Raw genomic sequence first — 25,983 nt, 5'->3', positions numbered from 1 at the left:
TATTGCACTCTGACTGTTAGGTCCTGGTCTTGTAGTGTGTATCCCAGGTGTCTCCGACCAGTCTCTCAGCGTTCTGCGGTCCTCATGAGGGGGCGGAGTGTGTCAGGCGTACGGGACCACCGCCACCAGCACCTGCAGCGCCATGGACACACAAGGCACCTGGCCCAGGACGTAGGCCACAGAGCGGGTGGGAGGGGTCAGCGCAAACAGGTAGGCCACACTGTGCAGCACACGGCACAGCAGGAAGACCAGGAAGTGGAGTCGCGCCACAGGAAGTGACGGTCCGGTTAGGGAGTAGACTGCACCCAGGAAGAGGAAGGGGAGGATGTTCTCCATGTCGTTGAGGTGAGCTCTAGAAGAGAAGTCATTGATTAGATGTTAATTAGACGCTTTAGTCATTCTTCTCTTATCACTGAACACCGCTATATTAGTTACAGAAATACATTTTCATTGACATCCACATTTCCTTTGGAGCGAGCCTCATGTACTGCCAAACACTTCCACACAAACATCTGGTTTCATTCACAGTGGCGTCATCATGGGAGACTAATCCCATGGTCGGATGGTTTCCGACAATGAAGTAAGGTTGGAAGTATGAATGTGCGTAAGCATCAGTGAGGCTTTGTATTTCACAACCCTGTAGTCTTATTTTAAGTTGTTATTTCTCTGTGATTCATGGGATTGACATAACTGACTCGCTACTTCTGTAGCGAGTCAGTTACTCCCCAGTACCAGCAGAACTCACCCCTGAGGTTGTGGGTTCCCCCTCACATCTTCTCAGCTATGACTGATCAGACAGCAGTTGAAACAAGGACCAATAGGTGTGACACCAGATGTCAAGTCGTTCCATTTAACAAAGTTAGAATCAAACCAATGTGGCGAGATTTAAAGTGTTGGAAATGAAATAACAGTACAAAAGCAATCTCCAGTCGACAGACATGCTGTACAAATCACTGTACGCCATATACGAATGCTGGGATGTAACATTGGACAAAGTAATAGTAGTAGCCCAAATGTATATCAACTAATTATGTTATAACTTAATCAAGACTTGACCTAAAATAATCCTTCGGCAGGACTGTCAAACTTTTGCATAGTAATATGTAAAACGATCTGCTTCCATCTATACCAGGGGTACGTGGTGACAGTATAGCAATCATCCACTGGTCCTTCTCTGTGTCCTTAGGTGACAGTATAGCAGTCATCCACTGGTCCTTCTCTGTGTCCTTAGGTGACAGTATAGCAGTCATCCACTGGTCTGACAACAGACTCAAACCTCACCTTCTGCAGCGCTCCACGTCAGGGTCCTCTCGGAAGAACTCCAGACCCCCATGTCTCAACGCGTCTTCTGGATTCGCAAAAGCCTGGAATCCAAAAAAGTAACTATTAATCTCTCTGCTACACAGGGTTGGTTTTCGCCCAGTTATTTATGTTTTTTGGATTTCTAAAGTGGTTGCAGAGGAAGCCTGCTCACCTTTTTCCGGAGCCGGAGCTGTCCTGTCAGGATCGCTAAAACGTACATCTTCATAATGAGAAGCACAGCGTAGAACACGAAGCAGGAGAACACGTCACTCCTCAGCATGGTGGTGATGTGTGTGAAGTCCGACCGTTCGTGGAGAATGAGAAAAGTGTCCGCAGGTCGAGAGTGAGCGTGAGAGTGAGAGTGAGCTGAGTGAGGACCTCCGGGCTTTATAGGAGGCGGAGTGACGCACCAGGGGCCTCCCCCATCCAGAGACATACCTTTGAACTTGTTGGTGACCCCTGCTTGGAATTACGCTTCACTTTAATTTTTTAGATCATGTATATTTGTATTTTTTTTTATGCTTTATGATATCGTGAGATAGACAGGAAGGTATCGGAGAGAGAAGGGAGCCAAGGACCACGTGCAGGAATCGAACCCGGGTCGCTGCGGTCAGAAGCCTTATACCAGTTTATTGCCAAACCCTGTTGAACTGTAATAAGCAAGCTCTTCGTACAAATGATACACTCGATGCAGAGATAGTAACTAACGTTAAAATATAAATACAAAATATAAATACAATGGGTGTTCTTTATTATTTTGTCAACATGAAAAAATATATTACACATTCAATTACATAACTGCTAGATAGATTGATGGAGACATACAGGGAGACAGACCGGAACAATAAACAAAATTATTAATTCAATACAAAATAAAGAAAATAATACATTACCTATGTTTAGATAATGTGCATTGTTTTTATTTGCATTGCATCACATGTCTTTAGCACTTAATGAATTGAATTCTTCCAACCGGTTTTTGGGCGTGGGGATAGGGAAGCCTTTAAATGACACCTTAGACGGAACAAGCACTTTTGGAGCCTAATCCATGTTATTAAATAGATTCTGTGCTCCTGCGGCAAAATAAAACACGATTTGAGTTCTGGGGGAATTCTTTCTGTCAGGCGTACAGGCCTGAGGAAAATGTTAGGGCCTAGAGCTCACACATTGGCAGATAAAAATAGATCTATATTGTGGAAAAGCACGCTTAATTAAAGATGAATTGAGACATTGCAATTGTTGTTAAATTGTGTACCTATTTCTGGCAATTCCCATGACACAAATATATGGTAAATGCAGGGTGCTACAGAAATAGCTCTATAGCTGAACCCTTGAAGAATTGTATCTTTGTTATATGACAAATGATCAAAATGTCATCCACCTGATGCAGAATCGTCTGCCAAAATAGGGGTTTGTGGTTGGACACAAAACAAGACATATTTCCATAACAACATCTTCACTGGTCGGTGCAGCGTTTGCCTTTTGTTCAACCCTTGAAGGGATTTGTTTTACCTGGACCCTGTTTCCCCATCATTTCAGAGTGCATTGGGAGTAATGCGGACAACCATTTTTTTAAATTGGTCCAGTATTGAGCAAAAACGTTAATGTTAAGGTGACATATTATACCACCAGGTGTGAGTGTGATTAGCCGTTACGAGCCGTTTTGAAAATCGGCCTCTTCTGACCTCACAAGTGGGCGTGTCCACCTAGATGCACTCACACCCGGTGGTATAATATATACCCTTAAAGCCTTAACCTGCGAAACAAGCTGCAATGTTCCCGTTTCGGGCAACAGCGACCCATCGATGTACATCCTCTAAAAGTTCTTGTTTTTGCCACTGACTGGCTCAGATTGTTTGTTGAGGAATGTATTCATCTTTAAACCATTAGATATGGTTTGGCATCATGTTGTTCCCCACTGTTAGCTGAAGACACGTTTCCCCTGGCGCCGCTCTGTTAACAGCTAATGATTGTCGGTAACTGAGAGCATGTGGTTGTTGTTCTTGGTGTCCTGAGCCTGAATAAAGCATAGAACGAGAACTATTGACTCTGCTCTATTTAGAAAGAACACACTTGAAACTTGAACCTTGATTTGATCATAATTCTTACTGTTATTATTAGTGTCTGACAACATTATGGAAAGGATCCCTCCTTGAAATGAAATACAAGTGAAATACAAGCTTGTGTCTCACCGAGAAACCTCTGACTCTGAAGAGTTGAGCGGTAGGAGGGAAATCTCAACCCTCCTGCTCAGTACCATCTGGAGACGACCAGTTTACACGTGATAACAAACAGATCGGATCAAGCCAAAGCTAAAGACTAAAGTGGTATTTCTCTGTAGGGATCATTTCTATCATGTTGTCAGAGGCTTATAATAACCATCTGAGTGTGTCAGAAACAAGCACTGTCAGAGGACGTACATGATGGGGTGCCATTGCCCCAATGGTTCAGCCTGTTTCATGTACTGTCTGCAGCGCTCAACACTGGACCCATTTCACAAATGGTTGTTGGCATCTTATTCGTCTCTTAGACCCAAAGGGGTGGGAAAACAACACAAATCCATAAGTTATCCTTTAATAAACCCATGAATCATTGTAAATCATGCTATTATGTCATTCATCAAGAACATTTTATTTAAGAGTTAACTGCGTCTAAAACAAGACAAAATGTTTTGTGTTTATTACATACGGCTCATCTTTGTTGCAGGTTTGCCTCAGATTCTCAAGTTGTTGAGAAGAAAACAAATGAAAAGAACATGAAAGGAGAAGAGGAGAAAATAGAATCACAAGAGAGAGGAAGAGAAGAGACGACCGGAGGAAGAGTTTAAAGAGAACAATTAAGGAAAGTAAAAGGAGAAGATTAGAGAGGAAAAAATGAGCAAATGTAAAATAATAAAATAGAAGTGAAGAGAAGGATAGAGAGACAAGAAGAAAGGGATAAGGAGATAAGGGATAAGGAGGTAAGGGATAAGTAGATAAGGGAGGAAAAAGGACACAATAGAAAATGCAAGATAAGAGAACAGCAGAGAAGAAAGTGGAGCAGAAGGTATAGTCACCCTGCTGGGCCGCGGTGCAGTCCCCACGTGGACACAGCCTCCTCTGTCTGTTGAGCAGACAGACGTCAGACAGGCAGCAGAGGACAAAGTAAGAGCGGCAGAAGAGACGTTAACACCGAGGTGCGGGTCAGCAGTCCGTCCTGTGGCTCCGTCTGTCCATCCTGTGGCTCCGTCTGTCCATCCTGTGGCTCCGTCTGTCCATCCTGTGGCTCAGTCTCTCCGGGGAACGGCCGCCGCCGCCGCTGCTGGCGCGGCCGCCGGCGTCCGAGAAGGAGGCCGTGTAGTGGAGGCCCTGGGGTGGAGGGTGGGCCCCCCTCAGCGTCTGTGGGAGCAGCTACACGGGCTCTCTGGGGTCCGGCCCCCAGACACGCTCCACAGGTCCGCAGGATGGACACACACGGCTCAGCTCAAAGCTACAACAGTCCGCCTGGGGGTCAAGGGAAGTCCTTCAGGAGGACGTCCTGTCGGGCCCCACGCCCCTCTGACCGGTGGCACAGGACCAGACCAGACGGGTCGTGTGCTGGACTGTGACTCATGTCTCCTCAAAGGGGCCCTCTGCAGAGGGCAGTGTGGGGGTGTGCTGTGCTGCTGTGTGCGATAAGTCCTTCCCAGCCGAATGTGTTTATACAACGTCCCATCCCGTCAGAAGTATTACTTGCAGCACAGAAGGGGAGAGAGAGAGCGAGAGAGAGAGAGAGAGAGAGAGAGAGAGAGAGAGAACATGAGAGGAAGCAAGAGAAAGCCAGAGAGAGAGAGAAAGAGAGAAGAGCAAAAGAGAGAGAGAGAGATAGAGAGAGAGTGTGTGTGTGTGTGGGAGAGAGAGCGAGAGAGAGATACACAAACAGGGAAAGTTCCTGACACTGAGAGGTGAATATGGAGTAAAAGCCAGATAAAAGAGAGAGAGTGGAGCACTGTAACACGAGCAGCAGACGGAAGAAAGAGAGGCTGAGGACTGGTTGAGATTCCCTCTACAACAAACCCCACGGCAGACTGCCACACAGCCTGCTCTAAACCCCTCCAAACCCAGAGCAGCACAACACAGACCGTTGATAGACCACAGTCACGACCTCTTGACTCTCTTGGAAACTGACAGACGCAGAACGTAAATATTTACTGAGGGAGAAAATACCCTGTGGTGAAAAGTTACCAGACGTCGGTCCGTCGGATCAGTGCAGCACTGGACAGACTCTAGGTGATAACCCAATGGATAGTTGTCTAGCATCAGGCACAGTGAAAAGGAAAGATCTGCATCCTTAATGTGCATTAAATCAACATGTGTGTGCGTTTGTTTTATCAGTGCGGTCGTTAGTAGTTGGGCTAGATTCTCCACACTGCGTCCTCCATACAGCGCTCACTACAGGGGGCCCCCCCCACGCTGCACAGAGGGGCCCACAGTTATGATCATCATCATAATGATGAATTGATTACACCATTATATTGGCATTAGGCAATACACTGATATCCAAATTTGCTCAAAACAATACAAATGTTTTATAATGGTGCCCATTATAAACATCTTGAGCTTCTGATCACCAGCCCCTCCTCAACACTGATGCCCGGTCATCCAGCCCCCTTTGTGACTACATGGCTGAGGCCCTCCACAAAAAAGTCCTCCGTTGGTTCATTGACGTGCTCGCCATCTCACCCTGAAGGTACAGATGTGTGTTCTCTGACCCCGGCGTTGAGTTGGTTCTGCCTGACAGCTGAGAGTCATTCTCTACTCCACCTTAACCTGAGCGCTAGCGGGCTGCTCGGGCTAATGGCTATGCGGGTGGCTAGGGGTGGAAATGTTGTGCAAGACATTGTCATATTCACAACTTGTTGCAGTGTTAACTGTTGACAGCTAGGCTGCTGTGAATGTTTTGGAAAGACACCTACGAAAGATGATGATTTCCTGTTTCCATAAACAGGGAGGGGGTGGAGATGGTGGACACCTACAAGTTCCTTGGGGTGCATCTAAACAATAAACTGGACTGGTCAGACAACACGGAGGCCCTCTACAGGAAGGGACAGAGCAGGCTGTTCTTCCTGAGGAGGCTCAGGTCTTTCAATGTGTGCACTAGGCTGCTACGGATGTTCTACCAGTCTGTGGTAGCCAGTGCCACCTTCTCTGCTGCAGTGTGCTGGGGAGGAGGCATCGGTAGCCGAGGTGCCAGCAAGCTGAATAAGCTGGTGAGGAAGGCGAGCTCTGTGATGGGGATGAAGCTGGACTGTGTGGAGGCTGTGACAGAGAGGAGGATGAGAGGAAAGCTGCAGGCGATCATGGACAATCCCTCTCACCCTCTCTACACCAAGCTGAGGCAACTCAGGAGCACGTTCAGCCACAGACTCATTCAGCCACGTGCCTCAAAGTGCTTGGGGGGCTCTCTCATCCCATCAGCTATCAGACTTTACAACACCTCAACCCCCCGCTCCGAACGCCTCCAAAGCCCCAACACCAAGGACCAAACCCCACACCTCAGGACTATTGTTGTTTTAAACCTTGTTATTTATTTCATTTTCATTACCTCAGGAACCTCTACACATTGGCACATTTACATTTATACTCATAGTGATATTTATTTTTTAATGCACAAGTCATTTACAAACAAACTGACAGTTACATGTACATGTATATAGTATGTTATCTTTATTCTAATAGTTTTTTATTATATTTTATTTTCAAATTGGTAAATTTTATTTGTATATATACTCTTGTTTAGCACTCTCTTCCCACTGTACTGCTGGTCACTGCAAATTTCTCCTAAGGGTATTAATAAAGGACTATCTTATCTTATCTTATCTTACCTGATACAACCTCTGTGTAGAGTCGCTCTATTCACACCTCAACAGTATGTATGATAATACATGTGACTGTTATGACCATCCCCTGACTGTATGGCTCCTGTATTACTAACAGTTGCATGTGGGCCATGAACACTTAAATGATTTTCATGGGTCGGAAAAGGTTGGGAACCGCTGACCTAGAAGACTAAAGAAACCAACACAGAACACCATAGAAACATCCAGAACACTGTGGCAGCCACCTGAACACCCTAGCAACCATCTAAAACCCATATAAACCATCAACCCCCTAGCAACCACCCATATCACCTTAGCAACCACCCAGAACAACATATAGAACACCGAAGCAATTAACCAGAACACCCTAGCAATCACCTAGAACACACTAGAAACCATTAAAAACCATTAAAAACCATTGGATATTTATATGGTACAGTAATGTATGTCTAAACATTGCTTTGGGAGGTGTGGGAGGAACCAAATGCAGTACCACTGGTGAGGTACAATTACTACTGCAATGATCCCCCCCCAAAGGCAGACCCATAGAAACAGAACTTCAAGATAACTTCTCTCCCATGGGTGCTTGTGCTCCTGTCACTCAACACTGACAGGACAAGCTCTTCACACAGAAAGCGTTGACACTCTTTCATCAGATCCATCCAGCCAGGTACAGCAACACTCTCTTTAACTGAAGTCTGTGTGAGCGGTGGGATCCTTTTAGAGAGGCACAGAAACGGAAGACAAATACACATCCTAATAAGGAACCGTTTACGTGTCATGCATTTCCCTTTGTTGCCAAATAGCTGTTACAGTCATCTGGGAATATGGGAATTATAGCAGCAACCAGCATGATGTAAATATGGATCAAAGTATTTATCTAAAAGGTAAACCATCTGTAGTTTTGATATATCCAGAATCTGCCTGTTGCATCATTGTGCTGGAGGAAAAGACAAGACAACTTTCTGGTAAATAAATACTTTTAAAGGATAAAACTAAAAGATTGGCGAATAATATGCCAAACAGTTTTGAACATGTTACCCATCATAACTAAATACCGCCACATTAGTCACCAACTTCCTGCCTGCTTTGATGCTCCCCTGGAGGCGTAACGACTCCAGACCATAATCTGGCACTCGGTTTTTCCACTCAACTCTACGGATGCGGGGAAAAACACAAGTCCCATTAGGCGTCCCCACTCCATGGAGGATGGCACGAGAGGACCGACGTGCTAAGACCTACAGCACAGCTTCAGGGAGAGTCATAGACTGTGGGTCATCCAACCTTTAGGGCATCCTTCAGCAAGATGCCCAACTCCTTCATGTGACACTGGAGCTTGCTACGGATAAAAGGCTGCTAGAGAACTAAAAAGGAAGCCTATAGTGTCCTTTAAGACATCACGGATGGATCATCAAAGTGGTAGGGGATAGCAACAGTATTGTCAATACAATAGCATTGTACTACTAGTCGCCCTGATTATAAACTGTGTGATAAGCTACCTCAGTACTCTGATCACTTATCTGGTCATCGATTAACAGTGTAAAGTTATACAAACTTCTTTGCTTGAAGGATTTAAGGAAAACCAGCCAGTCATTAGCGAATGTTCCTTCTTGCTGTTCTTCAGGGTGGGTCACTTACTTGGTTTATAGCTCATATGAAAGGTTGTACTTGAGTTTAATGTGAATGTGAGTTTTAAAGGTCTGAAATGAATGCTATGGGCTTACTTTGAAGATAATAGCTGTGTTGGCTGTGCATTTGTGGGCATGGCAACATTGTGGTTCTTCCGCAAAGCTTGATCATTTCCTCTCATTTTTACATTTACATTAGTTTATATTTTTAAGAAATGAAATGAATTCAAACACACGCCATTGTCATGTGGAACCATGTCATCCAAAATAATGAGAAACAGAAAAGGTCAACATGAAGTATTATGCCAACCAAACGACACATTTGCTATTTATCATTTATTCATAATTCAGTATGCATCTCACATATCAGCATGTCAGGGATTTGATAGGTGGAATCAAGTTCACCTATCAGAACCAACTTTGAATGGAAACAGACCGTTTATTGTCATGTTATACATCATCAGACCTTAACGTTTGTGCACTTTAAAAACTACTGGTCAACATCAATAACCAGCTCTGGTCAAACAAATAAATTAAAGAGATCATTTCAATCAAATGTAAAACAATACATCTTCCTTATTTACAAAACAACAAATAAGGGCAAACTTTTTTAACAGCCATTTGATTTCGAAAGTCAGAATATCTGTTTTTATATGCATTAATAGCTTGTGAACAAACATGACTTGATGTTATTATTAAAGATCAAACAAATGTGTTAAGAAAGAAGATTTCCAGCTTGTATGAACAGCGCTAACAACATTTTGTGTTCTCCAGTTTGTTATTATTATTTACTATAATTTACACTACTTAATTAATGAAGTATTTACCAGAATACAGGGCCACTCCCTGAATTGATGTTCCCTGGAGAATAAATGTAACCTTGCATGCAATTAGCATCTTATTATATCTAAACTCTCTAATAATTTTTCATGCAAATGTCTTAACGTGACAATGTTTTTGTCATATCTTATTGACATTGCATAATTGTCCAAATATATTACTTGTTCAGGCAAACGACAGAGCCCAAAGGGTTCAGACTGAAACTAAATGAACTTGTAGTACCACAAGCATCTTCCTCCAACATAGACCTAGACATAGATGAAGGTCATTTTATTGTTCAACCTTACCCTCTGGGGCCTTCAGTCCATTGGGGTCAGAGATCATGGATAATGGTGGTTAAATGATTGAGTTAACGTAAACCAACAAAGTTACCAGTACTATGCTTATGTTGCATACTGCGTCCTATCATCGTCTGCCGTGACTGTGAACTCTAAGTCATCAACTGTTAGCTAGTGAACATTATCCTGCCTCCCAAACACCACAGCTAACGTAGCTAGTTCACATTGGGCAAATGAGAAATGAAATTGCACACTTTAACTTTAACTCCACACTAAAGACATTCAGTACATTTTCTTGGGGCAATACAACAATGGGCGCCGCACTGCAAAGTGCTCAGTGACATGGCTTTGTGCCAGGAGGACTGCACTGGTGTGTCAGCTTGGCGTGAGGGGCAGGAGAAGAGAGTATACCTGCAGAGAGAAGGAATGGGAATCAAAAACCAAAGCCAGTACCAGGGCCGGAGCGGGACCATTGTCAGCCGGGGAGCTCCAGGCCCTTCTTTCAGGGATGGAAGAATTTGAATAAATAAACAGTGCAAAACTCTTACTCCTCCCCTTTTATTGTATATTGGATCAATGTTTGGCAAATGAAAAATCCACCTCAAGGATCAGTTTATAAGAAAAAACTTTAACTATCAATTATATATAAAACATACAATGTTAACCCATTACATACACATCTTCCTTCAGTGCCCTTCTTTTTTTTTTAAAACCTCCTGTCTTTCCCTGCCCTCCACAATCAGCGTCATGTCTGTTCTCTACTTCTCTTACCGCTCAAGAAAAGACGCAACATGGGCCAAACCAACTCAAATAATTGGGAGGGGTGAACTACCGTACATTTTATAATTAAGCAATAGATCATGACAGGCTGTGGTATGTGCTCATTATACCCCTCCACTGCGCTTCGGGACGGACAACGCCCCTTAACTGTGGTATAATGATAATATTTCACTGACTGAAGTGATCTATTGCTTTTATAAAATGGTTACGCAAGTATGGCGAAATGAAAGTCATAGACACCCTCAATTTTGAAAAAGCAAGAAAGTCTGTACGCCGTGCACTTTGCAGGCAGCCAGGAGGGACTACTTTTTTTCTAACAAATACAAAAAAGTAGTCCCTCCTGGCTGCCTGCAAAGTGCACGGCGGTTGCTATGCAACACACTGTAGCGTCCTTCAGAGAGAAGGCTAGAGACGGTAGCTTGGTTCGCCGGCAATTTAGCCTACTATCGAGTTCACTCACCGTGTGCCTATTGCTTTACAACATTTCCACCCTCTCCAGCAATCAACATGTTTTTAGGCTTCAGTGAACTATGCTATTGCTTTTATATATAAATAAACAACAGTTCAAGTTAGGCGCGGAGTGATACTGAAATGTCAGATGAATGAAGAATGTCTCCTTTAGGAGAAGATAAAATAATGGTCAAAGTCTTTTTTTTTTCCCACCCAAGCAGCCCAAAAGACATTTGAAAGTGGACCAGCCCAACGGGAAACCTCCCGAACGCCCCGATGGCCACCCGGGCCTGCCCAGTACTTTAACACAAAGTGCCCAGAGTATCCATTTACCCATTTACCAGTATCGCAAGAACACGGTGCATATTTTTACATCTACTGTTGTTTCTGCTGCCACGCATGGCTGTGTGTTTCCTCTATTCCTGAGAGGAATGTGTGGGACCACGCCAACAATGGCAGTGGAAAACATCTGTCTCCAGAATCCATTATAGTCAAGGTTTCCAGTAAATGTGGAAGATGTAATTACTGTGTGTGTGTGTGTGCGTGCGCGCGCATGTGTGTGTGCGTGCGTGCGTGCGTGTCCATTATAGCCAAGGTTTCCAGTAAATGTGGAAGACGTAAAACTCGTGTGTTTTACGTGTGTGTGTGTGTGTCTGTCTGTTTGTGTGCCTGTGTGCGTGCGTGCGTGCGCATGTGTGTGCGCTCGTGCGTGCGTGCGCATGTGTGTGTGCGTTTGTGCATGCGTGCGTGCGTGCGTGCGTGTGTGCGCGTGAGTGCGTGTGTGTGTGTGTGCGTGCGTGCATGTGTGTGTGCGCGTGTGTGTGTGTGCTTGCATGCATGTGTGTGTGCATGCATGCGTGTCAGAAAACGTTGAACAGTGTTCAGGACATAGGGTACAAAGGGGAAGAGAAACCAGCCCTCATCCCTCCCACCTTAGAGAGCTCTGGTCTCCGCCTCCGTCTTCCTCTCCCGCTGCTGCGCGTCCTGAGCGCCGGGGGCCGCCGTCTGCCTCACCGCGATCTCCGGCCCCCCGCCGTACAGCCCCAACAGGTACAGCCACGTCTCCTCAGAGATCTGCCCGTAGTCCGCGCCTGAAACACCATCACCCAGACACCAGCTTACAACACAGAGACCCAGCCTGGAGGACTCTGGTTTAACAAGGGTCCAGCCTGGAGGACTCTGGTTTAACAAGGGTCCAGCCTGGAGGACTCTGGTTTAACAAGGGTCCAGCCTGTAGGACTCTGGTTAAACAAGGGTCCAGCCTGGAGGACTCTGGTTAAACAAGGGTCCAGCCTGGAGGACTCTGGTTTAACAAGGGTCCAGCCTGGAGGACTCTGGTTTAACAAGGGTCCAGCCTGGAGGACTCTGGTTTAACAAGGGTCCAGCCTGGAGGACTCTGGTTTAACAAGGGTCCAGCCTGGAGGACTCTGGTTTAACAAGGGTCCAGCCTGGAGGACTCTGGTTAAACAAGGGTCCAGGTCTGTGATTGGCACCAACGGGGGTTGTGTGCGCCTCTGATTGGACGAAGCCGTTGGAGTGAGCTGTGTTCCGTTCTGTTCCTGCGGTTCGTCTTAGTAATTGACTTGAAGAATCACTGAAGACTCACCTTGTTTGAGCTGGATGTGTCCTCCCTTCATGAGGCCGATCTTACTGTTGTCGATGGGGCCGGGGGGCTCTGAGGAGAGTCACAGAGTGTGTTACATCCGTCCACCAGGGGGAGCCACTCACCCCACTGTGTGCTCTCTGGGATTCGTACCGTTATCTTTGCCCTTCACAAAGCTCTCCCACTCTCTGAACCACTGCATGCTGATGCACAAGATGACACTGGGGGCCTCCTCCGCCTGGAACTCTTTGTTGAGCTGCAGACAGGGAACCCACAAAGGTGATTGGTCACATAACGAGGAGGGCGGCCGTACACTGAGGCTTTAGCAGCTCCTCCCTACCTTGATGAACATCTCCACTTCCGCTTTGCGGCGTTTGGCCAGAGCGTCTATCTCCACCTGGCAGATGGCACACATGTAGAGATGGTTCACAGCCGGCCCGCCGCCAAAGCTGAGGAGGAAGTAATGATACAGTCAGAGGGAAAGGAGAACATCCAAAGAGCACATCACTTGATCATTTTATAAAATAACCCAGACTTGTACTGGAAGTCACTATTGTTGATGTCCAGGACCATATAAATCAATCCTTATTTGAAAATCCACACTTCCTCAAATCCTCATTACCTTGTGACTTAATGACAGCGGTTGTTTCTAAGGGCTCACCTGTTGTACAGGTACTCCCACACGTTCTGGGGAAGCATCACAACCAGGTCGTCAATGTACTGGTATTTATGAGGCGGGATTCCTGAACAGGGATTGAAAAGATATTATCATGTTTGTGCATTAATGTGTACATTTGAGACTTTCCATTCTGTAGTCTGGCTTGTCGTCTGCTAAAACCTTGGATATGAACTGGGCTGGGCGGTGTGGACAAATCTACCACAATAATCATTGGTACGTTTACACAATATGGAGAAATATCATAATATGTTAATGTTTTGAAAATATGAATTATCATATACGTATATGGCAATTTAAAGTACGGTGTCAGAATTTTTTTCTCTCTCGTATCTGACATTTAAAACCCCTTAGGATCATTTTGAGGGCACTCATCATCATGAAGTTCATGAAGATACGATACCAAACAAAGGACAACAAAGGACCATATGAAGTCAGGGCCCCGCCCTGTGCCGTCACAGCCCACTGACCGCCGTGCTGACAGAGGAAGGTGTGGTTGCTGATGGGGCCGGGCTCGGTGAAGGTGTTGAACTTGTTGAGCCACTCTCTGGAGATATAGAAGTGCAGCAGGCTGGGCTCCTCCATGTTGGCCAGCGCCACCACCCGCTGCCGCTCCCGCAGAGACTCCTCACTGCTCTTTCTGCACGTACACACACACACACACACACACACACACACACACACACACACACACACACACACACACACACACACACACACACACACACACACACACACACACACACACACACACACACACACACAACACACACACAGTGACAACACACACACACACACACACTATACGCTATGCTAGTTATCACTAGTTTGTTTAACCAAACTAGAACCCCATTCCCCTCCTGGATCTCATCCATTTAACTCAACCGAATTCCATGCAACTCTATAGCATCTGCATGAATACACCGATATGATAGGCTATAACCAGGGTGTTTTGCTCTCCACAGACCTGTAGAACAGCACGTAGGCCTCAGCGCTCTGCACCACCGTCTCGTGGACCTCCGTCACATACTGGTCGTCAAACTCGTACCACTGGCCGTTAATCACGTTCTGACAGTACGCTATGTAGTGTCCACCTGCAGCACCACAGACAGGTCAGACAGTAGAGACAGACAGGTCAGACAGTAGAGAGAGACAGGTCAGACAGTACACTATGTAGTGTCCACCTGCAGCACCAGAGGGTGCTTTGTGTGGGAAATATGTGTGAAACATTTTCCAACTAATCTAATCAGCTCTTAATGAGTTATAGAGAATAAGTAGCCAAAACTGGAGAATATCTGTGTTCCGTCTGTCTGACACAACCAAAATATATTAAATGTCTCTTGAACAAATCACATTTGACCATAGGCTATAATGTCAAACTGAATAGGCTACAGTTTGTCCGTTGTTGTGTCACTGCCTGAAGACGAGCGCGTCATCAGTTAAAGGCGGGTAGCCCGGTTGTAATGGAGACACAAATCCCAGTCGCCAAGACCCTGGAGGAGAGACCCTACCCGGAGAAAGATTTTAGACTTTATTGGGCTAATGATGTGATATTCATCAGCTGAGTGTGAAGCAGCTGGGATGAGGATCAGCACCTCTAAATCTGAGGCCATAACTCTCAACAGGAAACGGTTGGATTACCTTCTCTGGGTAGGAGATCAGGTCCTTAGCCCAAGTGAAGGAGTTCAAGTTCAGTTCATTCGCTTTACCGCACCGCTCACAAAAAGAGAGCCGAGTCGGAAGGGAAAGCTCTCGATCTACCGGTCGATCTTCGTTCCTACCCTCACCTATGGTCATGAAGGACGGGTGATGACCCAAAGGACGAGATCGCGGGGACAAGCAACCAAAATGGATTTTCTCAGGAGGGTGGCTGGCTTCTCCCTTAGGGATAGGGTGAGAGGTTCATCCGTGAGGAACTGGGATTAGAGCCGCTGCTCCTCTGCTCAGAAAGGAGTCAGTGGAGGTGGTTCATCTGGATGCCCACTGGGCGCCTCCCTAGGGAGGGGTTCCAGGCACGACCAGTGGGGAGAAGACCCCGGGGAAGATGGAGAGATTATTTCTCCACACTGGCCTGGGAACGCTGGTCAATGTGGCCCGGGGATGTCTGGGGCCCCCTGCTGGAGCTGCTGCCCCCACGACCCGACCCCGGATAAGCGGATGAAGATGAGTGAGTGATAGTTAAAGATCAGAAATAAAGATCAAAAATAAATATGCACCATTAAGTACAAGAAAGAAAAAATGTAAACTGCTGCCCAACAGAGGGAGAGCTCCCTGTGAGCGTGTGTATGACAGTAGACATAGGCCATGTATGCACATACTTCCTGCGGTGCCATGGTGACAGATGACGGACAGCAGGTCGTAGGTGGTGATCTGGGAGGGGCTGTCCTTCGCCAGGAAGGGGCGCAGGTCCAGCCCCTCCAGGGGAAAGGCCACATGGCTGCCTATCTTGAAGGAATACATGACCTCGTGTCGAAAGCGCTTCAGGTGGACGCACAGGATCTACGAGGGACACAAGACGGTGGCGTGATGATCAACATGAGTGAGGCAAGACTACTGAGAAGTTAATGACAAGTTATTCACCTCTGGTAGGCTCAGCACTTTACAATATTTCACACCATTCCGCAACCTGCAATGAAGGAAAAAAAATGTCATATTTTTAAAACCTTATTTATTATTTATTACATTTCAATGAATACTGTTTGTGACATCAGTTTGTGTGACATTTTTGCTAAAAGTAGTATAAGCATTTGGGTAACAATGTTTGTGTTCTTTTTTTTTAAAGATTTATTTTTGCATTTCTATGCTTTTTATTATAGTGAGAAAGAGAGGATGTATGGGAGATAGACGGGAGGACGTGAAGCAAAGGACCACAGGATTCAAACCCGTGTCACTGCCATCAGGACTGGGCCTATGTGGTCCGCGCTCTACCCTGTGTTCTACATCAGTTCTATATCCAACCTCTTGTTCTATTATCCACCACATGTTTGTCCATATTTACTCACTTTTTACATCGCTCACAGCTGTACATGTTGTCTCCTGCAAATACAATAATGAACATAAAGCAAATTCCTTGTTTTTGTGATGACCTGAATTGAAATAGTATGACTTTAAATCCTACACTACAATTGGATTTACCTTTCAGTTCATCAGCAGCAAAGAATGCTGCGAGGCAGTCCTCCAATGTGACCAGTGGCCCCCAGAACCAGGTGGGGGTACAGGACACCACGAACCTGACCCCGCCACAGAGACAACTTCAGAAACACTGCAAATACACCACTAGAGTCACTCTCTTGCCAGCGCTGTTAAACATCATCTACTAACTCCTCTAAAATGTATAGAACTTATGGCATGTTAAATACGTGTGTTGGGCTCCCAGGTGAAAGGTTCTGGGTTCGATCACCATGTCCATAGTCCACTAGATTCACATATTTAAACAAATACATACAAGACATACCTGTATGAAAGATAGTACATTATGCTAATGAACTTCTAACTGCTGACTACATGAGCCAAAAGACTACATGTGTGCTACTAAGCAAACCTAATTACGGCTTATTTAGGAAAATATTGTTGATTATTTTATGATATGGTTGAGTGTCCCTGACCCCTGGCCCCTGACCCCTGACCCCTGAACCCTGAACCCTGACCCCTGGTCCCTGACCCCTGACCCCTGGTCCCTGACCCCTGACCCCTGGCCCCTGGCAGCCAGCTGACCTGCGGATGGAGTCCATGATGAAGGGGATCCAGCCCTGGGGGCCGTCGGAGAACAAGGCCTGGGGCTTGGCCGGAAGGTTCTGGTGGAGGGAGGAGTGCAGCTTGGCCAGGTCTTCTTTGCCCGGGATGGGAAGGGAGAGGTCCTGGAACGTTTCCACCGTTGTTGAAACCTGCAGATGAAGTCAGAGATGAAGACTAGAATGAAAATGTGAATGACACTTTTGATTTAAAGGTTCAGTGGGATGGAGTGAGTGGCTTATAGGGGTGAGCTGTGTTATATTTGATGAGATCAGTACTATCCATGGCATTTATGTTTAACTTCAAAACATTTTTTTTTATCAAATTTGATTTCATGTAAAAAGAATTTAGATCAGATTTATTTTTAAATGATTAATCCCAGGTGGGAGGTTGGCCATTCATAAGAAACAACCAGAACACATGAGCAATACTAGTAACATACCATCACTGTACCAGCAGCTAGGAGCTCGCCACTCCCCTTAGTGGTGAAGTGGTTACCAGACTGAACCTCATCCTGTCACAGGTCAGACACTGGACCAGACTGAACCTCACCCTGTCACAGGTCAGACACTGGACCAGACTGAACCTCACCCTGTCACAGGTCAGACACTGGACCAGACTGAACCTCACCCTGTCACAGGTCAGACACTGGACCAGACTGAACCTCACCCTGTCACAGGTCAGACACTGGACCAGACTGAACCTCACCCTGTCACAGGTCAGACACTGGACCTCACCCTGTCACAGGTCAGACACTGGACCAGACTGAACCTCACCCTGTCACAGGTCAGACACTGGACCTCACCCTGTCACAGGTCAGACACTGGACCTCACCCTGTCACAGGTCAGACACTGGACCAGACTGAACCTCACCCTGTCACAGGTCAGAGACTGGACCAGACTGAACCTCACCCTGTCACAGGTCAGACACTGGACCAGACTGAGGACGGAGCCGTTGAAGATGTCAGAGATGACGCTGCGGTAGCGCGACTGTTTCCTCCTCCTCCCGCCGAACAGCAGCTGAGCTGAGGAGGAGAACCGCCAGGACCAGTGTGAGGACTGTTAGAAGATACACACACTATTACACACACTAATACACACACTATTACACACAAAAAACACATCTTTCTCACATCTATAGCTGCACTGAACAGTTTGTAGTTTTTCTTTGTTGTGCAGCAGTGTGTGTGTGGTCCGGTTGTTGTGCAGCAGTGTGTGTGTGGTCAGGTTGTTGTGCAGCAGTGTGTGTGTGGTCCGGTTGTTGTGCAGCAGTGTGTGTGTGGTCCGGTTGTTGTGCAGCAGTGTGTGTGTGGTCAGGTTGTTGTGCAGCAGTGTGTGTGTGGTCAGGTTGTTGTGCAGCAGTGTGTGTGTGGTCTGGTGGGTCCACCTGGATACAGGATGTGCTGCTAACTGTCAGGTGATGCACCAGGCTGCTGTGAGAGACAGGACTTTGGAGCTCAATAACTGGATAAGACCCATCAACATATCCAAGTTGAAGCATTTTCCAGACCTTTCCTGAAGGAGTAGGCCGAGTGGAGGGGGCTGGAGCGAGGGGGGCTCCAGGAGCCCTTGGGGTGCAGGTCCTGCAGGGCGCGTACTGGACTGCTGGGGTGGGACGGGTTCTGTGGTATCAACGTCTCGTTGTTTGGCTCTGGTAGACGGCCTGTGGCCAGAGAGATGTTACTGGAGCTACGGCAGGGTTGAGGTTGATTCAACATGGTTCATAACACACCACAAAGTCAATCTACACACATACGCATTGATCCCGTCAGGCCTAATATGTAAGTCAAAGGGCCCTATCTTCACCCAGCGCAATTGACTTTCTACACCGACGCATGTGTCGTTGCTAGTTTGCACCCGGCGCAAAGCTGATTTTCCCCCGCAGCAACCAGGCGCCACTACACTTGCGCCTGGAGAGGCGTGTCGGCGAAAAGCAGAGACGTGTTCCGGCGCAAATGATACTTGGTGTTACTTTAGTGATCTAAACATTGCGCCAATGCAATTGCGCTTGAGCTGGGCCCACAGTAAAGGCCTCACTGAGGATGATCCGCCTGCTTGTGGCGTTCATCCTCCTTTGTGTTACCTGCCGTGCTGCTGCCGTGTGTCGGCTCTGCGCTGCCCTCCGGCTGCTTGTTCTCCTGGCTCTGGACCGCGGCCGTCCCCCCGGGCCCCGGCTCCTGGGCGCCGGGCCCCGCCTCGGGGGTCTCCGCCGCGGGGGTCTCCCGCCGCTGCTCCGCCACCGTGTCCACGTCTGCGTCCTCGTCCATCTCCTGGGACCCCCCCCGGAGCGGAGCCCCGGAGACCCGCCTCTCCTTCAGCCTCTCCTTCACCGAGATCAGCCCGCCCGGCGCCTTCCCCCCGTCGGGGTCGTCCCGTCCCCCCGGGCCCCCGCCCTCGCCGCGGTCGCTGCTGGAGCCCGAGTCGCAGGACAGGAACTCGTCCTCCGACGGGGGCCGCTCGGCCCCGGCGGGGTCCCTGCGGTCGCTGGGGTCGTCGCCGCCCTCGTCCGTCGCCCCGCGGCTCTCTGACAGCGGCTCCTTCAGCTCCTCGTGGAGCTGGTCCATCAGGCAGCGCAGGAACTCCTGGGTGTCCTGTGGGAGGAGGGGGGGGGGGGGGGATCCAGTGGGACCAAGGGACTCACAATGAGATGGAACTCTGTGGCATCCACTGTGTGGATGTTGGTTCTGATTGGTTGTCTCTCTTGTCATCCTGTCCATTACTTTCCATTCACTTCTATCATTTTCCTGCCTTTACCAATCAGCTCATCCCCCTTCAACATTTGTTTTTTGTTGAAGGTCTGGGAGAGAGAGAGGAAAACATGCAGCAAAGGACCAGGGGCAGGAATGGACCGCCGGTGGCTGCAGTGAGGATTGGGCCTTAATGTCTTGTGATGTTGTAAACCCTTGTTTGGTGTTTTCTGGGATAGGGTTAGAGGCTCCTCCGCTATCCATTACCCAGCCATTGTACAGACGTCCCCCCGGCTAACCCTGTGTGCTCGGACCAGACTCAGTGTTGCTGTCACTCACACTGCAGTTAAGGCTTGGTTACAATCAGCAATAACAAAACCACCTGTTGGAAGCTCAGGGCATCAAAGAGAACACTGCAGTATTGTCTGGTAGAGTGTCCACATTGGGGAGTGTGTCAGTCTGACACACATTGCACACACAAATAAACCCCAAACAAACCCCATGCAACCCATCCACCCAAGGGCATTTTCCATAGTTGAAAGGCGTGTAGACAGTGTTCCTAGTATTGAGGATACCAAAATTGGAGCACAATATTGAGCAAGAAATTCATGGACACAAGACAAGACTAAATAATGACCTGTACCTGCTGGGCATAACCACGGAACATTGGGTTGACCAGTTTGATGCCATGGGACAAACTGGTAGGGACGACGTAGCTGGGTCTGGAAGCCAAACACAGACACTATTGGAATTTATCAGGAGTTCGGCACAGATGGAATATATAAATATGAAGATAAGCTCATTCTTCCATTTAAAAAGATAAGGTGTTACGGCCACTGTCTGTGTGTTGCTGTCTTGTTATGTGCTGGGGCCGGTCGGTTAACCACATTGATCCTCAGTCCAACTCTACCAACCAGCTCCTCTGGTTCCACCAGGAGGAGGTTCCTCCACTAACCCTAACCCTATCACCAATCAGTTCCCAGCTAGAGGAGGCCGGCCTTACTTTCTCGCCTTGGTCTGCCAAGGGTAACCCTGATTGTGTTCACTAATGACAGGTTGATCGGATTGCCAGATCCTTTGGTATCAAATATATATAAGGCTCAGGAGGTAGAGAGGAAGGTTGCTAGTTCGATCCCCGGCTCCTCCTATCTGAGTGTCGAGGTGTCCATTATCTTTTAACATTGTTACCTCCCCCACTACCCCTAGACAGTGGCGTTGTAACTTAAGGTTTAAACTATACATTACCGTTTCTTATGCCAGAGTTCAGAGATAAGTTTGTAGTAGCTCTTACAAAGAGCTGGCTTCTTGTCAGTTCGGACGAGCCCACTACAGTCCAGGAAGAACTGTGTGAGAGGGGGACTGAGAGAAGAAGGAAGGACCATTTCAGCTGACGGACGTTGGATCTACTGGATAAACATGGCACACACTAGAGCCATGGTTACTGTTGATGATAAACACAGCACACACTAGAGCCATGGTTACTGTAGATGATAAACACAGCACACACTAGAGTCATGATTACTAGAGATAAACACAGCACACACTAGAGTCATGGCTACTAGAGATAAACACAGCACACACTAGAGTCATGGCTACTGTAGGTGTGTAAAGTGACCTCACCAGTTGGATAATGCTTGAAGAGCAGCGTTCATATAGCAGGTGTTTCCTATATTTTTCATTCCAGTTAAGCCTGTAAAAAAAAAGTAGCATAAAGACGTATAAGAATGTGATAATGAAATCCACCAGATGTGCCCTAGAGGGTATTTCAAGGTTTTAATTTTGTCTTGTTTGGACAGCAACAAAAAACAAGTCATGCTACTTTGTTGTTTGTATAACACCCTCTCTCTTTTGTGTATGTGTGTGTGTGAGTAGCAGACTGCCTAGCAGTCTCTGCTACAGGCAGAGATTGAAACTCTCTAAACCTGTAGTGAGTCGGTTCAGAGGGTGGTCCAGGAGAGGGCAGGCTGTGACCAGGACTTCGAGTGGGCGGGGCCAGAGGCTGGAAACAACTTGGATGAATTCACAGATACTGTGTCAACATTCATCGGCTCCTGCGAGGAGGTGTGTGTCCCCCTCCGCTCCAGAAGTCTAACAACAACGATCAGCCCTGGTTCTCCTGGTTCTCAGCCCAACTCAAGCGGCTGAGGTGGGAGAAGGATGCAGCCTGGAGTGGCGGGGACGGTGATCTGTTCAGGCAGGCCAAGTACAGGTTTGCCAAAGCGGTGAAGGATGCAAAACATCGCTACACGGAGAGACTACAGCGGCAGCTGTCGGAAGGGAATCCCTCTTCCATCTGGAAAGGCCTCAAGAAGATCACCAGTTACAGACCTAAGTCCCCCCAGACGCCCGACAGCATCCCCCTCGCCAACGAACTCAACGAGTTCTACTGTAGGCTCGAGAAGGAGTTCCCCCCAGCCCCCTCCCTCCACCCCCCCGGGTCACAACCACCCCTGCATCCGCCTGCTACTCTCCCTGCTGCTCCTCCCCCTCCCCTCCCTCCCCCCACCTCACCTTCCCCTCTCCTTGTTCCCTTTTCCTCACTCCCCCTCTCTGTCACAGAGAGGCAGGTGAAACGTCTGTTCATGAATCAGAATCCCTGGAAGGCGGCCGGCCCAGACTCCGTCTCTCCCTTCGCCCTGAAGCACAGACCAGCTGGCCCCGGGGTTTACCCACACCTTCAACGCCTCACTGGAGCTGTGTCACGTCCCAGCATGCTTCAAGGCTTCTATCATCATCCCCATCACAGGCCTGAATGACTACAGACCCGTCGCCCTGACCTCTGTAGTCATGAAGGTGCTGGAGCGCCTTGTCCTGGACCACCTGAAGTCCACTACAAATCCTGTACTGGACCTTCTGCAGTTTGCGTACAGAGCCGATAGATCCACGGACGACGCGGTGAACATGGCTCTGCACTACGTGTTGGAACATCTGGACACTGCAGGAAACTACGCCAGGATCCTGTTTGCGGACTTCAGTTCGGCCTTCAATACACTCCTTCCTCTCACACTGGAGCGCCAGTTATCCCTGCTGCAGGTGGATTACCGACTTCCTGACCAACAGGTCTCAGCGGGTGAAGCTGGGGAAGAGCATATCCAGCTCCAGGTCCACCAGCACTGGCTCCCCGCAGGGCTGCTGTCCTGTCTCCCGCTCTGTTTTCCCTGTACACCAACAGCTGCACCTCCCTCCACCCGTCGGTCAAGCTCCTGAAGTTCACAGACAACACCACCCTGGTGGGCCTCATCTCCAGGGGGACGAGTCTGCGTACAGGAGGGAGATCGAGTGGCTACAGAGCCGGTGCAGCGGCAACAACTTGGAGCTCAACGCACTGAAGACAGTGGAGACAGTGGACGGTGGGGGACATGGTGGTGGACTCCAGGAGGAACGCCTCTCCGCCCCCTCCAATCATGCTGGTGGAAACTCTGGTGGCCTCTGTGGAGTCTTGCCACTTCCTAGGCCTGACCATCTCTCGGGACTTGAGGTGGGAGCTGAACACCATGGCCCTCACGAAGAAGACCCAACAGAGGATGTTCTTCCTCTGGCAGCTCAAGAAATTCAGGCTGCTGAGGACCATGATGCCCCAGTCTTACACCGCCATCATGGAGTCCATCCTCACCCACGGCATCATCACCTGGTCCCTACTGCAGCGGCCAAGGACCAGGCCAAGCCACAGTGCGTGATTTGATCAGCGGAGAGGGTGATCGCGACTCCCTTCCTCAAGTCCCTCCATGACACCAGGGCTCTGAGGAGAGCAAGAAAGATCATGGCCGACCCCTCACACCCAGGTCACGGCCTCTTCACCCTGCTTTCCTCTGGGAGAAGGCTGCGACTGCTAAAAACTGCAAAGACTCGCCATCGAATCAGTTCTTTCCCCTCAGCCGCCAGGCTGATCAATGACCCCCCCCCCCACCCCCCCCCCGCAGTGATATTTGACCAGGACTGATAATCACACTGGTCTGGTCTTACCTCTGTACTTGCACTTTATTATCTATTATTTATTTCATCACCCATTGCAGTGTACTTGATTATCTCTGTTATGTCTTGCATCACTTTTCTTGTCCTGTTTATATTTGTTGATCACACACACTGGAACGCTGAGGCAAATCCCTATTATGTTCATGTTCATGTTCATTCTGCATAAAATGGCAATAATAAAGAATCCTGAATCTTGAATCCTGAATTGAATGATTGGGGCTGACTGGCTGAGTGTGAGCATGGTCTGTCTGCTGATTGGTTTCCCAGGAGGCACCAGAATCTAAAGTCAAGCAGTGAAAGCTAAAGTGTTCTAAGAGCTGCATGTTTAATAATGTTCTACCTCTGGGTTTGAGCTCGTCCTCTTCGGACTCGGAGCCGTCGTCTTCGGCCACAGCGATGGGCACTGCTTTAAACGAGTGGTGACATGCTAGATGAGGTGGTGCAACCTGGGAAAATTAGTTTTTCGCACGTTTACACAAAAAAGCTCCCCCTACAAGAAATCTAAATCTGAAAACATTTTTGTCCCCAAGGCAGTTGAAGGTATGCTAGACTAAAGCCAGTGGAGGTCAGGGCTGTACCTGCTCTGTGGAGCGGCAGTGTTGCGGTACAGCAGGCCCCGTGGCGGCCCTCTGCTCCAGAAACACCTCCCTCTCACACACATAGCACCACACCCTGAACGTCGTCAGGTTGACTGTCAGGTTGTGCTTCTTGGCCTGAGGAGTTAATTTATACACACATTAAACACGTCCAGTCATTTAGCTTTCCTTGGAATGGTACTTGAGGGAGGATGACTTTGGGGGTGGTAGGGGGGGTGGTTAATCACATCACCTTTCTGCTGGGAGTCGAACACCTTAGCAACCTACCCCCCCCCCCCACCCCATCCAGTCACATCCATTTAATGCAATGAATTACTAGAAGAAATGGGAGGGAATAGACTACATCACCTGTGCATGTAGAGTGCTGTGATCACAGTAGGATTCCCCACAGCCCACGTACGGACAGTCGCTCTGTGAAGAACCATGTGTGACTCTTAACAAGGTAAGCATGTAACTGACAATTATTGAGTCAAACTATGTTGTTTACACTTTTAAGACTGGGTTGTGAGCTATAACCCAATATCCCAAAACTTTTTGACAATGTGTACAATTAGCAGTTGTTAATGAATTCTCTCCTACCTGTAGACAGGCCCATAGGTTTGGCCCTACTGCTCCACACGATTGGCAGGTTCCCTACAAAAAACATGAAGGAAGAATAGAGGAGGATGGGATATCAACAAAGACAACAACATGCAGCAGGTGTCCCGTCTTATTTCTGCCGCTTCGGTCGATGAAAGATAAGGGCTAGAGCATTACTCAAACCGGACCATTGGAGGGGCACACGGTCGGTTTGAAATCGTAAAATCCAAAATTAAACCCACCTGGGATCTCTGAAGAAGTTCGTCTTTTGTTATCTCTCCTATTGAATCCAGGTGTGGACAAATGTCTTGTTCAGACATATTTACATTAAATCGGGCGTCTAAGACCAGCAGCGAACTAAGATCATATCACAGTTAACGACATAGAGCAGCAGTTAAAACCACCATCGCTGACCTACACTGGCTGCTATCAGACCTTGTAAACCAGACCGACACCGGAGCTGATAGAGACTAAAGCTAATTCTGAACAACCGCCTCCACCTTTACTGCTGTACACCACCGCGGCCTGCCTCCTCACTACCGTTATCAAGATACTGGTGTTTTTATTATAACTGAGTATTGATAATGATGGGTCCGTATGCATCATCAGAAAGAGCTGTCACATCATGCGCTGTGTTGCCCACCCTCCAGTAAACAGAAGACCCGCGGGGCTCAGGGTGGAGGAGAGCCTGCGGACGAGGGGCCGATCGGACCCTGGAGCAGAGCTCTGATGAGGCGGACCACCACCACCGGACTAATCCGACTACTCCGCTTTCTTGTTATTTATTAGATTATTTTAAGAAACACGCTAATGCTGTTTTTTAACAGTAACGTATTACATTGTATCTGCATTTACTATTAACCAGTTCTATAGATATGTACAGCTATTTGAACAGATCAAGATCTATTTGATTTGAATATGGATGCAAATAAGTCCACTTTGCGATGGACAGACTGATCCACTTTTCAGCCCATTGAATTCAGATATTGATTAGAAGAAGCAGCGTTAGAACGTAAGCCAGCTG

The 25,983-nt window shown here is 47.8% G+C and overlaps 2 protein-coding genes across 2 annotated transcripts; both read right to left on the bottom strand.

The window, feature by feature from the left end:
• ptges (prostaglandin E synthase) lies at positions 1 to 1,597 on the bottom strand. The gene is made up of 3 exons (XM_084482942.1): positions 1,475 to 1,597; positions 1,282 to 1,364; positions 1 to 352 (listed from the first exon to the last, which is right to left on the bottom strand). Exons 1-3 carry the CDS (start codon positions 1,580 to 1,582, stop codon positions 103 to 105), a joined length of 441 nt encoding a protein of 146 aa, XP_084339068.1. The 5' UTR covers positions 1,583 to 1,597; the 3' UTR covers positions 1 to 102.
• A 7,517-nt stretch (positions 1,598 to 9,114) lies between these two features.
• On the bottom strand, positions 9,115 to 25,975 carry usp20 (ubiquitin specific peptidase 20). The gene is made up of 24 exons (XM_084483048.1): positions 25,202 to 25,975; positions 24,960 to 25,013; positions 24,729 to 24,791; positions 24,363 to 24,497; positions 24,125 to 24,230; positions 21,433 to 21,502; positions 21,058 to 21,171; positions 20,456 to 20,534; positions 19,209 to 19,716; positions 18,636 to 18,788; positions 18,038 to 18,150; positions 17,108 to 17,277; positions 16,529 to 16,623; positions 16,396 to 16,429; positions 15,974 to 16,019; positions 15,712 to 15,892; positions 14,361 to 14,487; positions 13,864 to 14,033; positions 13,379 to 13,460; positions 13,058 to 13,166; positions 12,871 to 12,973; positions 12,721 to 12,789; positions 12,047 to 12,205; positions 9,115 to 10,295 (listed from the first exon to the last, which is right to left on the bottom strand). Exons 1-23 carry the CDS (start codon positions 25,277 to 25,279, stop codon positions 12,048 to 12,050), a joined length of 2,817 nt encoding a protein of 938 aa, XP_084339174.1. The 5' UTR covers positions 25,280 to 25,975; the 3' UTR covers positions 9,115 to 10,295; position 12,047.
• Between the last annotated feature and the right edge of the window lie 8 nt (positions 25,976 to 25,983).

Source organism: Micromesistius poutassou (genome assembly GCF_964030765.1).
Source record: "Micromesistius poutassou genome assembly, chromosome: 18".
Lineage (NCBI taxonomy): Eukaryota > Metazoa > Chordata > Actinopteri > Gadiformes > Gadidae > Micromesistius > Micromesistius poutassou.
The sequence above is the reverse complement of the archived record's forward strand: the minus strand, read 5'-3'. Positions and strand labels throughout refer to the sequence as shown.

Excerpts from the sequence above, each read along its gene's own strand:
- ptges (XM_084482942.1), bottom strand. The coding sequence starts at position 1,582 with ATGCTGAGGAGTGACGTGTTCTCCTGCTTCGTGTTCTACGCTGTGCTT. Across the intron at positions 1,365-1,474 it reads AGCTCCGGCTCCGGAAAAAG|GCTTTTGCGAATCCAGAAGA; the intron begins GTGAGCAGGCTT and ends TTTGGATTCCAG. Across the intron at positions 353-1,281 it reads GACGTGGAGCGCTGCAGAAG|AGCTCACCTCAACGACATGG; the intron begins GTGAGGTTTGAG and ends CTTCTCTTCTAG.
- usp20 (XM_084483048.1), bottom strand. The coding sequence starts at position 25,279 with ATGTCTGAACAAGACATTTGTCCACACCTGGATTCAATAGGAGAGATA. Across the intron at positions 18,151-18,635 it reads GGCCTACTCCTTCAGGAAAG|CTCAGCTGCTGTTCGGCGGG; the intron begins GTCTGGAAAATG and ends TCTCCTCCTCAG. Across the intron at positions 13,167-13,378 it reads TGGGAGTACCTGTACAACAG|CTTTGGCGGCGGGCCGGCTG; the intron begins GTGAGCCCTTAG and ends CTTCCTCCTCAG.